Genomic DNA, 13,924 nt, shown 5'->3' on the forward strand with positions numbered 1-13,924 from the left:
GTATTTTTGCTTTGACATTTGTCCAAACCCTGAATTGCTCAGACCTCTTCGGTAAAAATTGATTACATATTTAGGGAGGGTTAACTGAAATGTTAAAGAGGAGTGATTTCTTTTGCCATTCATTGCTTGGGTACTTTTATGTTGTTATTGTTGCCTTGTGTTCTCAAGGCCACTGAAGCACCCCTTTTTTCTCTCGCTGTGTTTTTCTTGGCAGTGACAGCATAAAAGTTGTAGTGATTGCCAATTAGAAGTTACATAGAAAGCTTCTGCTTCAGAGTCCTTCCTAGCAAGAGCTAGGTATTGGTGAAAATGTACAATTAACTGGATCCTAAAGATTTGTTTTCTAAATTTAAATGGGTAGATTGCTGCTTTAGTAAAGCTTAGTGGATTTTTCTTTTTTTCTTTTAACAAATTATCTCAATGGGAGCATTGTCTTTAACTATAGCCCTTTGTTGTAGAACAATGATCGGAGGCAATTACCAATAATCATGTTAGCTGAAAGTGAAAGTAAACATTGAAAATAAACAGTTGGTTTCTTAGTTGATTTTATAAGGTGTTCATTATTTCTGAGCATTTGAAAAATGAAGTTGAAGTTAGTGTCTGATTTTTGGTTATAGCCGGACCAGCAAAGCTTTCAGCAACAAGCAGACTGTGAAACAGTGTGGCTGTTCTGAAGTTTATCTGGACTGTTTACAAACCTTCTTACCAGCCCTCAGCTGTCCCTTACAAAAGGACATTCTTAGAAGTGGAGTTCGCACGTTCCTTCATCGAATGATTATTTGCCTGGAGGAAGAAGTTCTTCCATTCATCCCATCAGCCTCAGAGCACATGCTCAAAGACTGTGAAGCCAAAGACTTGCAGGAGTTCATTCCTCTCATCAACCAGATCACAGCCAAATTTAAGGTACCATGGATCTCCAGAGCCCTCAATCTCCTGCTTAAAGACCATCTACATTGAAGACATGGTGTGGGCTATGTCCTTGGTGTTTTTTTGGTTTTTGTTTTGTTTTGTTTTAGATTTATTTACTTTTATTACAAAGTCAGATATACAGAGAGGAGAGACAGAAAGGAAGATCCTCCTTCCGATGATTCACTCCCTAAGTGAGTGCAATGGCCGGTGCTGCGCCAATCCAGTGCCGGGAACCTGGAACTTCTTCCGGGTCTCCCACACGGGTGCAGGGTCCCAAATCTTTGGGCTGTCCTCCACTGCTTTCCCAGGCCACAAGCAGGGAGCTGGATGGGAAGTGGAGCTGCCAGGATTAGAACTGGCACCCATATGGGATCCCGGGGCGTTTAAGGCGAGGACTTTAGCCGCTAGGCCACGCCACCGGGCCCTGTCCTTGGTTTTTAAAAGAAACGTGAATTTTTGATGTCATGGGTCATTTGTGTTTTTATTGCTCTCTCTGTCTGGCACATTACCTGACACGAAGTCATGCCTACTGGGTGTTTTCATAAAATAGGCCTGATCTGCTTGGCGTAGCCGAAAATGACCAGTCTGTAGTTTTAGGGAAGTAGATACAAACAGTATTTCGGTGCCCACGCAGTTTAAAATATTTTATATATGCATGTAAGATTTACGTGCAAGGAAATTTATGCCAAGTATAACCTGGGTAGTAAAAATGGCAAACACATATGTAGTGCTTTCTGTGTTCAGGATCTAAACATTTTTGGTACTTACTTATGTTTACAATAGATTAGGAAACAGGTACATAAGAAGGAAGGTGCCTGAGGGAACAGAAAACCTGAGAGTCAAAGTAAGAATTTCAGTGCGAAAATATTTTGGGGCAATATTTGGTGAAATGTACTGGGCCACCTGTTGCCTGAATATATAGGCCATGAGTTGACTAATGGTTTTGAGACGTTTAGTGATTTATACATGTCATACAGATTTTGTCTAAACCTGGGTATTTGCTAGCTAAATTAGGAAAGTATTCCAAATAAACACTGAAGAAAGACTACACGTAAGATTTGTTAGAATTTCCCAGTGATGTTGTTGCTCGTTACCGACACAGCGATGCTTGCTGCTTTCTGCAGGCACAGGTGTCCCCGTTTCTGCAGCACGTGTTCATGCCCCTGCTCCACGCAATTTTTGAAGTGCTGCTCCGACCAGCAGAAGAAAACGACCAGTCTGCTGCCCTGGAGAAGCAGATGCTGCGGAGGAGTTACTTTGCTTTCCTGCAGACAGTCACAGGCAGTGGAATGAGTGAAGTGATAGCGAACCAAGGTGGGGACACATGTGTACCAGGGTTGCCTGCGTAAGGCCCTGTCTCGAATGAACCAGAGTGAACTGTGAATTGGAACACCTGGTGGGTGGGGACACATGTGTACCAGGGTTGCCTGCGTAAGTCCCTGTCTCGAATGAACCAGAGTGAACTGAGTGAATTGGAACACCTGGTGGGTGGGGACACATGTGTACCAGGGTTGCCTGCGTAAGTCCCTGTCTCGAATGAACCAGAGTGAACTGAGTGAATTGGAACACCTGGTGGGTGGGGACACATGTGTACCAGGGTTGCCTGCGTAAGTCCCTGTCTCGAATGAACCAGAGTGAACTGTGAATTGGAACACCTGGTGGGTGGGGACACATGTGTACCAGGGTTGCCTGCGTAAGTCCCTGTCTCGAATGAACCAGAGTGAACTGTGAATTGGAACACCTGGTGGGTGGGGACACATGTGTACCAGGGTTGCCTGCGTAAGTCCCTGTCTCGAATGAACCAGAGTGAACTGTGAATTGGAACACCTGGTGGGTGGGGACACATGTGTACCAGGGTTGCCTGCGTAAGTCCCTGTCTCGAATGAACCAGAGTGAACTGAGTGAATTGGAACACCTGGTGGGTGGGGACACATGTGTACCAGGGTTGCCTGCGTAAGTCCCTGTCTCGAATGAACAAGAGTGAACTGAGTGAATTGGAACACCTGGTGGGTGGGGAGGCACGGTGGCTTGGAGAGTAAATCCTTACCTTTCATGCCTCAGGATCCCATATGGGTCCTAGTTCGTGTCCAGGGTGCTCCACTTCCCATCCAGCTCCCTGTGTATGGCTTGGGAAAGCATCAGAGAATGGCCCAAATTTTTGACCCTGCCACCTGCATGGGAGACCTGGGAGAAGCTCCTGGCTTTGGATGAGCTGGCTGTTGTGGCCACTTGGGAAGTAAACCAGCAGGCGGAGAATCTTTCTGCCTCTCCTCTCTAAATCTGCCTTTCCAATTAAGAATAGATATATATGTGTGTGTGTATATATAATTATTATACATAACATTTATATTATATTATAGTATATATCACATGATTATATGTTATACATTATAATATGTGTTATATAATGTTTATATTACATATTGAATGATGTACATTATATACGTATATTTTAAGGAACCTTGGGGAATACATTGTTAGGCTGACTTGGTAATAGATCATTATTTCGAGGTAGGAATCACTTTCATGTAAAATACCTTAGTTAGGATTTAGTTCCTTTTGTTGATTTCTAGTATTTTAAAGACCTACAATTGAGCTTAATGGGCTGGTTTACCACTTTGAAATTCAAAGTGGGACTGTGGGACTATGTAAATTAACATACAAAATTCTGTATAAGAGACCCAGTGAGTAAGATATCAAGGAAATGCTGGTTTTTCACTGTTTGCTTGAAATCGTAGATGTAGTCAAGAAAAATGGAGAGGTTCCTTTTCACATCTGTAAATGCTTTTTTGACTTGTTTCTGTGCATAAGAACTTCTGGTTGCTTTTCTGGTTCTGTTACAAAGTAGACACAAGGTTTCTCTTCAGGTGCAGAGCATGTGGAACGAGTACTAGTAACTGTGATCCAAGGAGCAGTTGACTATCCAGATCCAATTGCCCAGAAAACGTGTTTTATCATCCTTTCAAAGCTGGTAGAACTTTGGGGTAAGATTGTTTTTAACATATTCTTCAACCTGTTCTTAAGAGTTATAGAGAGGAAGGGGAACCCTGCCTTTACAGATAACCAGACAGGAATTGGGAATTGATTTTTTTCCCCTAAGGATGAATTAATTGACTTTATTTAAGATGAAAATTTGAATTTTCTTGACAGGTGGTAAAGATGGACCAGTGGGATTTGCTGGTTTTGTTTACAAGCACATAGTTCCTGCGTGTTTCTTAGCACCTTTGAAACAAACCTTTGACCTGGCAGATGCACAGACAGTGTTGGTAAGCACCTAGGAATGTGTTTACCTTGTGTGCTTCTCTCATACTCACCACTTCTTTAATGCCATGCTAGTTTCAGGTTTTGTGGTTTTGTTGTTGTTATTTTTAATTTAGTGATTTCAAATTAGGAATAATTTTTTTAAAGGTTAGTGAAACCTTGAGACCTTTTGTGGGCTTGTAATAAATTCTAATAATAAATTGAATGTGTAAACAACCAAGGCTTTTCCTAGCGCCATGAATGGGTACATGATACAAATAGTGTTTTTTTTTTTTATTTTTTTAAATATTTATTTTTTTATTGGAAAGCCGGATATACAGAGAGGAGGAGAGACAGAGAGGAAGATCTTCCATCCGATGTTTCACTCCCCAAGTGGCCATAATGGTCAGAGCTGAGCCAATCCAAAGCCAGGAGCTCAGAGCATCTTCCGGGTCTCCCACACGGGTGCAGAGTCCCAAGGCTTTGGGCCGTTCTCGACTGCTTTCCCAAGCCACAAGCAGGGAGCTGGATGAGAAATGGAGCTGCCAGGATTAGAACCGGCACCCATATGGGATCCTGGGGCGTTCAAGGCGAAGACTTTAGCCACTAGGCCACGCCGCCGGGGCCATACAAATAGTGTTAAAGTCTCAAACTCTGCTCAGTGGTTTCACCTCATCTTTAAGAACATGCAGTAGCAGCTTTGTCCTCTTCATACAATCCTTTCCCCAGTCTCATCTTCCTGATGTTTTATCCTCTGTACACTTTGCCATAACACAGTAAGGGCCAGGCTTTGTAATTGTAGCTTGTTACTTGAAGGTGATGTTTTCTATTTTTCTTTGTCTGTTTAGCCTACTACTTCCACTCTCCTGTCCCCTTTCTTTTCTCTGTCCCTTCTTTGGAGGTAAATTTTGGTGGGTAACCCCGAACTGGCCATACTAACATTTGAACACTTGTTTTTCTGCAGGCCTTATCTGAGTGTGCAGTGACACTGAAAACTATTCATCTCAAGCGGGTAAGCCTGGTGCTTCTCTCCCTTCTGTGTCATCTCACACAGAAGACTTACGATACTGTGATAGTTTTCGTTATGTTCCATTCATCTCTTTCTTGAAAGTTGTACCTTTACTCAGGCATTTGTTTTTGGAAGTGAGGTCTGGGTCAAATGACAACAGTGGTATTCTGTTGCCCTTTCTGTCTTGAGCAACAAGGTTTAAAGACATGTATGTTTGACAGAGGATGTGAAAAACCTTAAAAGTTATAAGATGCAGATTTTTCACTCTAGCAAGCTTCCTCCCAGTCCCACTCCTCCTGCGTCTAAGTGTGGGAAATGTGTGAGGCCCCTCACTACCTTACAGTGCCCTTGTCAGCCTCACCACATAAGTTAGTCAGAAGTGAAATGGGTATTTTTACATAACTTAAAAGGGATGCCAGCTATTTTTTAAAATATTGATGAACAACACTTCTTATCTCTCCCTCCTCTCAGAGCTACAATCCCAACCCAATACCTGCATTTCCACATAGCTGCAGTTCTTCCAGGCCTAAGAAAGAGCATGTCATGGCACTTGTCTTCCTTCAGCTCACTCACTTATCTGAACTTAAGCTTTTGGTTCTGACCGATTTGAGGGTTTTCCTCTCAACAGTGTTTTCTCCACACCTGCTGCTTGTTAGGATAAAGAATGTGTGAGGACAAAATGTGTAAAAATAAATTAAAAATCCCTCTCTTAGGCTCAGAATTAAGGGCTATCAGCACATAAATAACAGATGGGAAGCATTAGCCGATGACCCAAGTGCTTTGGCCGTTGCCACCCATGCCGCTTCAGGCTCCTGCTTAGGTTTTTGAGGCCATTTGGGGAGCGAACCAGTAAATGGAGGATTACAGAGTCTGTCCTTGTCACTCTGCCTTTCAAATAAGCCTATCTTCTTTACAATGTTAAATTTGGAAATGTTTTGCTACATTTTTCTACATACTCATTGGTTTGACTGGAGATGATGATGAGCTGTGCTTAGGAAGTAAGCATTGAGGGGCAGACTAAAGACAGGATCAGAAGGAAGGTAAAAGGGGAGTAGGAAACTTTCAGAAACATCATGGTGTCACCTGCTAATCAAAAGCAAATTTGCTTTGAAGAGTCATTAAATTGAGTCACAACTCCATTGGCTTAGAGGAATGAGAGCCAACACAGAGGAGGAAACAACTGTTCTGATTCAGGAATAGTAGTAGCACTGGGAACTCAGGTGTTAATGCAAGGACAGTCTGGCCCTGAAGTCTGGGTTTATAACCACAAAACGGTATCCCTGTTGAAGTATCTGTGTTGTTCCCACTTCTGGTTAAGCAATATGAATGTCAAGAGAGAAAATAACTTAGTTACGGTTACCTTCTGATCTTCAGGGCCCAGAGTGTGTTCAGTACCTTCAGCAAGAATACCTGCCTTCTTTGCAAGTGGCTCCAGAAATAATTCAGGTAAGAGCTGCCTTAGTTGATTTTTGTTTGTTGGAGAAGTATATCTATGTTACATCTCATTGCTTGTAAATTCAAGAAAGCCAGACTGGTCAGCTTGGTATTTTGCTGTGTATAGGGTAGTGAGAGTTCTTAGCCTAGAGTCCTAACTTCAAAGGCTGTGTGAAATTGAATGGGAAAAACCTTAGATTTCTATTTTCACTAACCTCCAACAGAAATTTAATTTCCTGCCATTGTGTAGAGAACACAATGGACATAGCAATAACAATGCCCGTGACTTGGCCCAGTAGAATTCACAGACACTTTATATCTCGTGAGTTTTTGTATCTTGAAATGTTTTTATGCTTGTTGCTTTTGAAATTAGGTAATGACTGTGTACCTTGTTGCCCAATAAGTTAACTCTTACTATCCTATTTCATTTTAAATATTTTAATAGCCATAACTCACTGTAGTTGATTCCCTTTGCAACATCACATATTACATTTTATATATATGTGTGTGTGTGTGTACATAAATATATGTGTAAACATTCTATAAGTTTCATCTGCTTCCCCAGACTAAGGGGACCTGCACATAAAGAACCTTTGTTTTCAAGGTAGTCCATTGTACATATGTCGTGTTTATCAATGCTTAATGTGCAGATTTGAAGCTATAGTAAAGGTAAGCGGCTAGGTTACCTTCTCTTTCATTCTTTACAAAGCCAATTGTACATTATCGTGTAATAATTTTCTTGGGCATGTGGCTTTTCAGACTTCTGTGTACTAGCACATTTATTGAGGTATCAAACTTGATTAAAACTAAAACTACAATCTCTTACAGATTGTAAGATTTATTTCATCATTGATTGTATTCTGTTACCATTATGATAGGAATAGTTAACCTGAAGTACATGTTCTTAATGAATTTTTATCTGTACAGCATTGTTACTGTCTTATTAACAGCATTGTTATATAACAAGTTATTTTTCGTGGCTGGCTGCCTTATTTGTTATAGTGTCCTTGGGTTCGTCTATGTTGTTACTGTAGCAGGGTTTCCCTCTTTAAGGTTGATTAACAAGTGCCTCATTCTTCATGTAATACCTTAGTTATTGATTCACTGGTAGACCTCTGGCTTGTTTCTGTTTCTGTGTCCTTACTATTGTGATAGTGCTACACTAGACACGGGAGTGCTGATACCCCCCCAGAAATCTGATTCCAGTCCTTTTGGTGAATAATCCTATCCAGAAGGAAGATTTCTGGATCACATAGAAGTTTTATTTTTAATTTTTTGACGAATTTTTATACTGCTTTTCATAGCAGCTACATTTGTGCATTCTGTCAGCATACATCAGTGGTTCTCCATATCTCACCAACATTTGCTGCTTAAAAATCAGAGTTACAGAGGAAGGGGGAGACAGATCTTCCATCTGCTGGTTCACTTGCCAAATGACCACAGTGGCCACAACTGAGATGGTCAGGTGCCAGGAGCTTCTTCTGGATCTGCTACATTCCCACATGGGTACAGTGGCCCAAGTCCTTGGCCATCCTCTGCTGTTTTCCCAGACCATTAGCAGGGAGTTCGATTTGAGGTGGAGCAACCAGGATCCAAACCAGTGCCCGTGTGAAATGCCAGCGCGGCAGGTGGAGAACTAGCTTGCCACATCACTGCACTGGCCCCTGCTGCTTTGTTCTTTTAATACTGTCCTTCTTAATGAGTGTAAGATGAATCACCCCAAGCATCTGGGCCTTGCCTGCTCTTCCAGATCATCAGCAACTGGAGAGGAGCAGAGCAGCTGAGACCTACACTCGCTCACACAGGGTGCCAGCATCGCAGGCTAGGCTGTCTATAGCACAGTGACACCCCTTTTTCCTTCCAAAGCAGATTTACTGAGAAAAGGAGAGACAAAGAGAGATCTCCCATCTGCTCTGCAAATGGCTGCTACGGCTGGAGCTGAGCTGAACTGAAGCCAGAAGCTTTCTTTCTGGGTCTCCCATATGGGTGCAGGTGCCCAAGAACTTGAGCCATTCTCCGCTGTTTTTCCAGGAACTAAGCAGGGAGTTGAGTTGGAAGCTGGCACTCAAATCAGCACCCATATGCAATACCAGAGTAGCAGGCAGAGGATTAGCCTATTATGCCATGACACTGGCCTCTTTACTTGACAAATAAAAAATATATTTCTGGGCCTGGCACAGTAGCCTAGTGGCTAAAATCCTTACCTTGCATGCACCAGGATCCCATACGGGCTCCGGTTTGTGTCCCAGCTACTCCACTTCCCATCCAGCTCAGACCAGCTGTTGCAGCCAACTGGAGGAGTGAACCAGGAGATGGAAGATCTTTCTCTCTGTATCTCCTCTCTGTAAATCTTAACTTTCCAATAAAAACAAATAAATCTAAAATATAGATGGATAGACAAAATATGTTATCTGGTAATAATGGAATTAAAAGAAATGTAGTATAGTGATTTCTGAAACACATGTATAGTTCTTTCATAGTATATATCGCTTCTCAGCCTTTTTGCTAAGATCAAGTGTAGTTATTTTGTTTTTTAGGCAGATTTACACAGAGAAGGAGATATAGACAGAGATCTTCTGTCCACTGGTTCATTCCCCAAATGTCTGCAATGGCCAGAGCCGAGCCAATCTGAAGCCAGGAGCTAAAAGCCTGTTCTGGGCCTCCCATGCAGGTTCAGGGTTCCAAGGCTTTGGGCTCTCCTCTACTGATTCCCAGGATACAAGCAGGGAGCTGGATGGGAAATGGAGCAGCTGGGGACACAGCTGGCCCTTATGTGGGATGCCAGTGCTTGGGGTTGGAGGATTAGCTAATTGAGGCATTGTGTCACCCTGTCCTCCCCCAAACTTTTTAAAGCACTCTGTTAAATACAATGGAATATAATCAGTCTTGAATAAAGACAGGAATATCTCTTGTGACAGAAGCGATGAACCTAGGATATTATGCTAAGTAAAAAGTCATAGAAAGACAAATAACCACGTGGTCCACTTGTGTGGGATACCTACAGTGTCAGACTCAGTGGAGTGGGAAATAGAATAGTGATTGCCAGGCGCAGAGAAGGGAGGAAGGGGAGTTCAGTAAACAGTTTCAGTTTTCCAAGATGTAAAAGTTTTCAGCTTTACTATGAAGTATTGTCCATGTAGTTGATATTACAAGTAGAAGTGATTAAGATAATACACATTTAGTTTTCAATCATGATTTTTTTTTTTAAATGTGATTTGAATTAAGATGAACTTAACCAAAAACATTGATTCTCCTGTTTTTCACTTCTCTCACCTCCCAGGAGTTCTGTCAAGCACTTCAGCAGCCTGATGCTAAAGTTTTTAAAAATTACCTAAAGGTAGGTATTTGGAAAACTTACACATCTTCATGTAAAAGGCTGTGATTGAGTTCTCAGTTCCCAGCTTCAGCTTTGGGGGTTCCTGACTTGGGCACCCAAAATGCCAGGGTTCACAGACAGCGTTTCTCAGCAGCCATAGACACCAGCTGTCCTTGTGGAGTGAGGAGGAGCTGGGTATGAGAAGGGAGACGCTGGTAGGGTGCGCACCCAGCTCTGTATCACCCTTCATACCCTCTTACTACCCTGCTTCCCGGGTGCGGGGGGATGAGGAATTTGGTTTCCCTGGTGGGGAAGGACAGCTTCTTGCATCATAGTTCCTGTGTCTGCAGGAGGCCCCGGGACAGCCAGAAGTCTTGACGTGTGGTGGTGGCAGCAGGGGAGGGGTTTTGGAGGGAGCAGAGAGGACCAGAAACAATAAAGCTACTCCTCATTGTCTTACTTTGATTCTCTTGATTATTCTAGTAATGATGATCTGTTTAAAAACATTAAACAGTCATGTCACATCCATTTCTCTTCCTCATAGACTTTTTTTCTGAAGGTTTACATATTTTCAAAAAAAGTTTAGTTGAAAAATTTACATATATTCATTGGAAAGTCAGGTTTATAGAGATTGAGATACGGAGGTCTTCCATCCAATGGCTCACTCCCCAAGTAGCTGCAATGGCCAGAGCTGAGCCAATCTGAAGCCAGGAGCTTCTTCCGGGTCTCCCATGCAGGTGCAGGGTTCCAACGCTTTGGGTCATTTTCTACTGCTTTCCCAGATCACCTGCAAGGAGTTGGATAGAAAGTGGAGCAGATGGGACATAAACCAGCATCCACATGGGATCTTGGCACTTGAAGTGAAGTAGGAGAATTAGCCCATTGAGCCATTGCACTGGATCCTCTCATATTCATGTGTTCACAGACCACCTTTTTGGTTTTTCTTGCAAGAATAGATTTTACTGTTAAACTCCCCTTTTTAGTTTCTCCTCCTATATGAAGTCTACCCATTATTCTGGGTTTGGTTTGTTGTTGTTGTTTAAGATTTATTTGTAGGGCCCGGCGGCGTGGCCTAGTGGCTAAAGTCCTCGCCTTGAACACCCTGGGATCCCATATGGGTGCCGGTTCTAATCCCGGCTGCTCCACTTCCCATCCAGCTCCCTGCTTGTGGCCTGGGAAGGCAGTGGAGGACGGCCCAAAGCTTTGGGACCCTGCACCCGCGTGGGAGACCCGGAAGAGGTTCTTGGTTCCCAGCTTTGGAATGGCGCGCACCGGCCCGTTGCGGCTCACTTGGGGAGTGAATCATTGGATGGCAGATCTTCCTCTCTGTCTCTCCTCCTCTTTGTATATCCGGCTTTCCAATAATAATAAATCTTTTAAAAAAAAAATTATTTGTATTGGAAAGGCCGATTTACAGACAAAAGACAGAAAGTTCTTCCATATGCTGGTTCACTCCTCAAGTGAGTACAACTGCCAGAGCTGAGTCAATCCAAAGCCAGGAACCAGGAGTTCCTGCCAGGTCTCCCACACAGGTGCAGAGTCCCAAGGTATTGGGCTATTGTCCACTGCTCTCTCCGGCCATAATCTGGGAGCTAGTAGGGAGTGGCCATCCAGGACATGAACTTGTGCTCATATGGGATGGTGGAGGATTAGCCAGTTAAGCCAATGCACTGGCCCCCTGTGCTTTAATTTTTATTTATTTTTAAATTAGTTTTCATTTTATTGGAAAGGCAGAGAGCTGGGGATGGGCCACATTAGAACTGGTCACCCAAAACTCAACCTCTGTCTACCACATAACTGGCAGGAACCCAAGCATGTGAACCACTATCTGCTGCCTTCCTAAGGTGTATTAACAGGACCCAGAAGGCAGAAGTGTAGCTAGGGCATGTACCCAGGCACTCTGACATGGGATGTGGGTGAGGGAAAGGGAGAGACAGAAAGATCTCCCCATCCGCTGACTGGCTACTTCAGTGGCTACAGTGGCCAGGCCAACGCCAGGAACTTCATCTGGATTTCCTACATGGGTAGCAGGGGCCCAAGGACTTGGGCCATCTTCCACTGCTTTCCAGTCTATTAGCAGAGAGCTGGCTTGGAAGTGCTTCCACAGGACATGACTGGCACCCATATGGTGTTATAGGCAACAGCTTTTAGTGTGCTATGCCACAATGCCTGCTCCTCTAGATTCATTTTAAAGATAGCCTCCTGCTAAAGTCTTTTCTGTTTATGTAGTTCCATTTTTTTCTCTGCACATAATCAATAGATTATTTGTTAGATCAATTAAATCCACTAGGTGCCATGGAGAGCATGATAAACACAGCTCTTGACTTCTGTGACCCACTGCCTATCAATTCCTATTTCTGGGGCTCACTTAATAGCTATATAACTATGGATTGCAAGTATGCAACAGTAGGTCAGCCACTGCTTGCTGGCTTAATTATAGTCTGAAGTGCTGAACTGGAAATAATTTCTTTCCTTAAGGGATTAGAACTTCTGTCTTTAAATGTTATAGCATTAGAAGTTATACCACATTTTCACTATATTCCCAGCTAGAGGATTCAACGTAAGTCATATTTATACTGTCAAATTTCCCAGAAGAGAAAGTAGATTGTATATGAATTTATGAAGAATGTGACATAATTTTAATACCTGCTGTAAGACGTAAGAATAGCATTCAAAACGCTGGGGAAATTGTTCATGTGAAAGTGGTGGTACCTTCTGACATTACATTAATGATGTTAAAACTCTATTTACAGGTGTTCTTCCAGAGAGCAAAGCCCTAAGGACTGGATTTCCCTGTGCCTGACTTCCTGAAAAGAAATTAGCTATTTATGAAGCAGTTTTTGTGTGCCATTCACACTCATCTTTTTAACATTTTTTGAGCTTATTGCAGTGTATGTATTTGGATTTTCTGTAAAATGGATGTAATTTTCCCTAAATGACAGGTATGTGACAAGAGAAGTTGCATGCCAGCTAAAATTGTTATATGTAAAATGCTGTTAAAAGGTAACAGTCATCTTCAGTACCTTATTTTTTTTTTTTTTTTAATTTGGAACTTTGTCAAATCCTTTATAAAAACCATAGCAGTGAAAAACAGTGTACTTTTAAAGTATAGAGGAAATATAATAATCAAAACTAATTTTTTGTAGATAAACCATTACATTTCTTTAAGCTGTTTCAATGCCAATGTGTATTCTACAAAACAGAATGGCTTCATAAATTAATCAATTAAAAAAGTAGGTGATGGTATTATACTTTTTTTAAATAAAATAGTAAATAAATTTTATGTAGTGAAATCTACCAAGTCTTTTCTGGAATTATTATAAATACTTTAGCCTTAATTTCTCATCTTAATGTTTCCTTGATTTCCCACTTCAATATATGTAAAGCTGAGTGTGAATTTCCTGTTTCATTTTATTATACATCTATAAAATTACAGGCAGCTTAGTTCTGTAAAAGGAGTTTTATAAGAATGCACTAGAAAAAGACTGTGTGAATCTGGTGATAAAATTAAAATTCCAAATTTTTCACCCTCATGCTTTGATTGGATGGCATAGTAGGGTACAGCACACCTATGTGTTTATGATGTGTGTGAATATCAGCTGGCCACTTTAATTACCACAAGTATTTCCTCCTACCTTTCTTCATTTTTATTCACTTACACTTCAGAAAGCAAGAGAAAAAATGATAATATTAGTACTAACATTGAATAGGTGCAAAGAGGGGCCAAATCGCAGTAGAATATTGCAGACATGGAAGTCCTCCTGTTAAAGCTTTCAGTAGGAGTTTGTACCTTTGGCCAATGTGTGCCCTGAGGGCTTCATGGGTGGGCTTCTATGGCCTAGAAATTCATTAACATGTTCTAATACGCGAACAGGAATCTTTTTCTGATTGTAATTCCATGAGGAATTTTAAGGATTTCCTTTATATCATGAAATAAACTAAGCTGACAGTTCATTGTAAAAATAGATCAGTGAAACAAATGTGTATTATACTCAATAAAAATGTTTTTAAAAGTA

The 13,924-nt window shown here is 41.8% G+C and overlaps 1 protein-coding gene across 2 annotated transcripts in view; it reads left to right on the forward strand.

The window, feature by feature from the left end:
* Window positions 1-13,924, forward strand: part of XPOT (exportin for tRNA) — a 37,256-nt gene extending 23,332 nt beyond the window's left edge. For both annotated transcript variants that reach the window (XM_058673636.1, XM_058673635.1), the window contains 8 exons: window positions 618-903; window positions 2,034-2,223; window positions 3,777-3,893; window positions 4,060-4,175; window positions 5,114-5,161; window positions 6,533-6,604; window positions 9,873-9,929; window positions 12,662-13,924. In XM_058673636.1, the coding sequence (XP_058529619.1) occupies window positions 618-903; window positions 2,034-2,223; window positions 3,777-3,893; window positions 4,060-4,175; window positions 5,114-5,161; window positions 6,533-6,604; window positions 9,873-9,929; window positions 12,662-12,688 (913 nt within the window). In that variant the 3' untranslated portion in view covers window positions 12,689-13,924. The remainder of the gene's footprint in view (window positions 1-617; window positions 904-2,033; window positions 2,224-3,776; window positions 3,894-4,059; window positions 4,176-5,113; window positions 5,162-6,532; window positions 6,605-9,872; window positions 9,930-12,661) is intronic.

Source organism: Ochotona princeps, chromosome 15 (assembly GCF_030435755.1).
Source record: "Ochotona princeps isolate mOchPri1 chromosome 15, mOchPri1.hap1, whole genome shotgun sequence".
In the NCBI taxonomy this organism is placed as follows: domain Eukaryota; kingdom Metazoa; phylum Chordata; class Mammalia; order Lagomorpha; family Ochotonidae; genus Ochotona; species Ochotona princeps.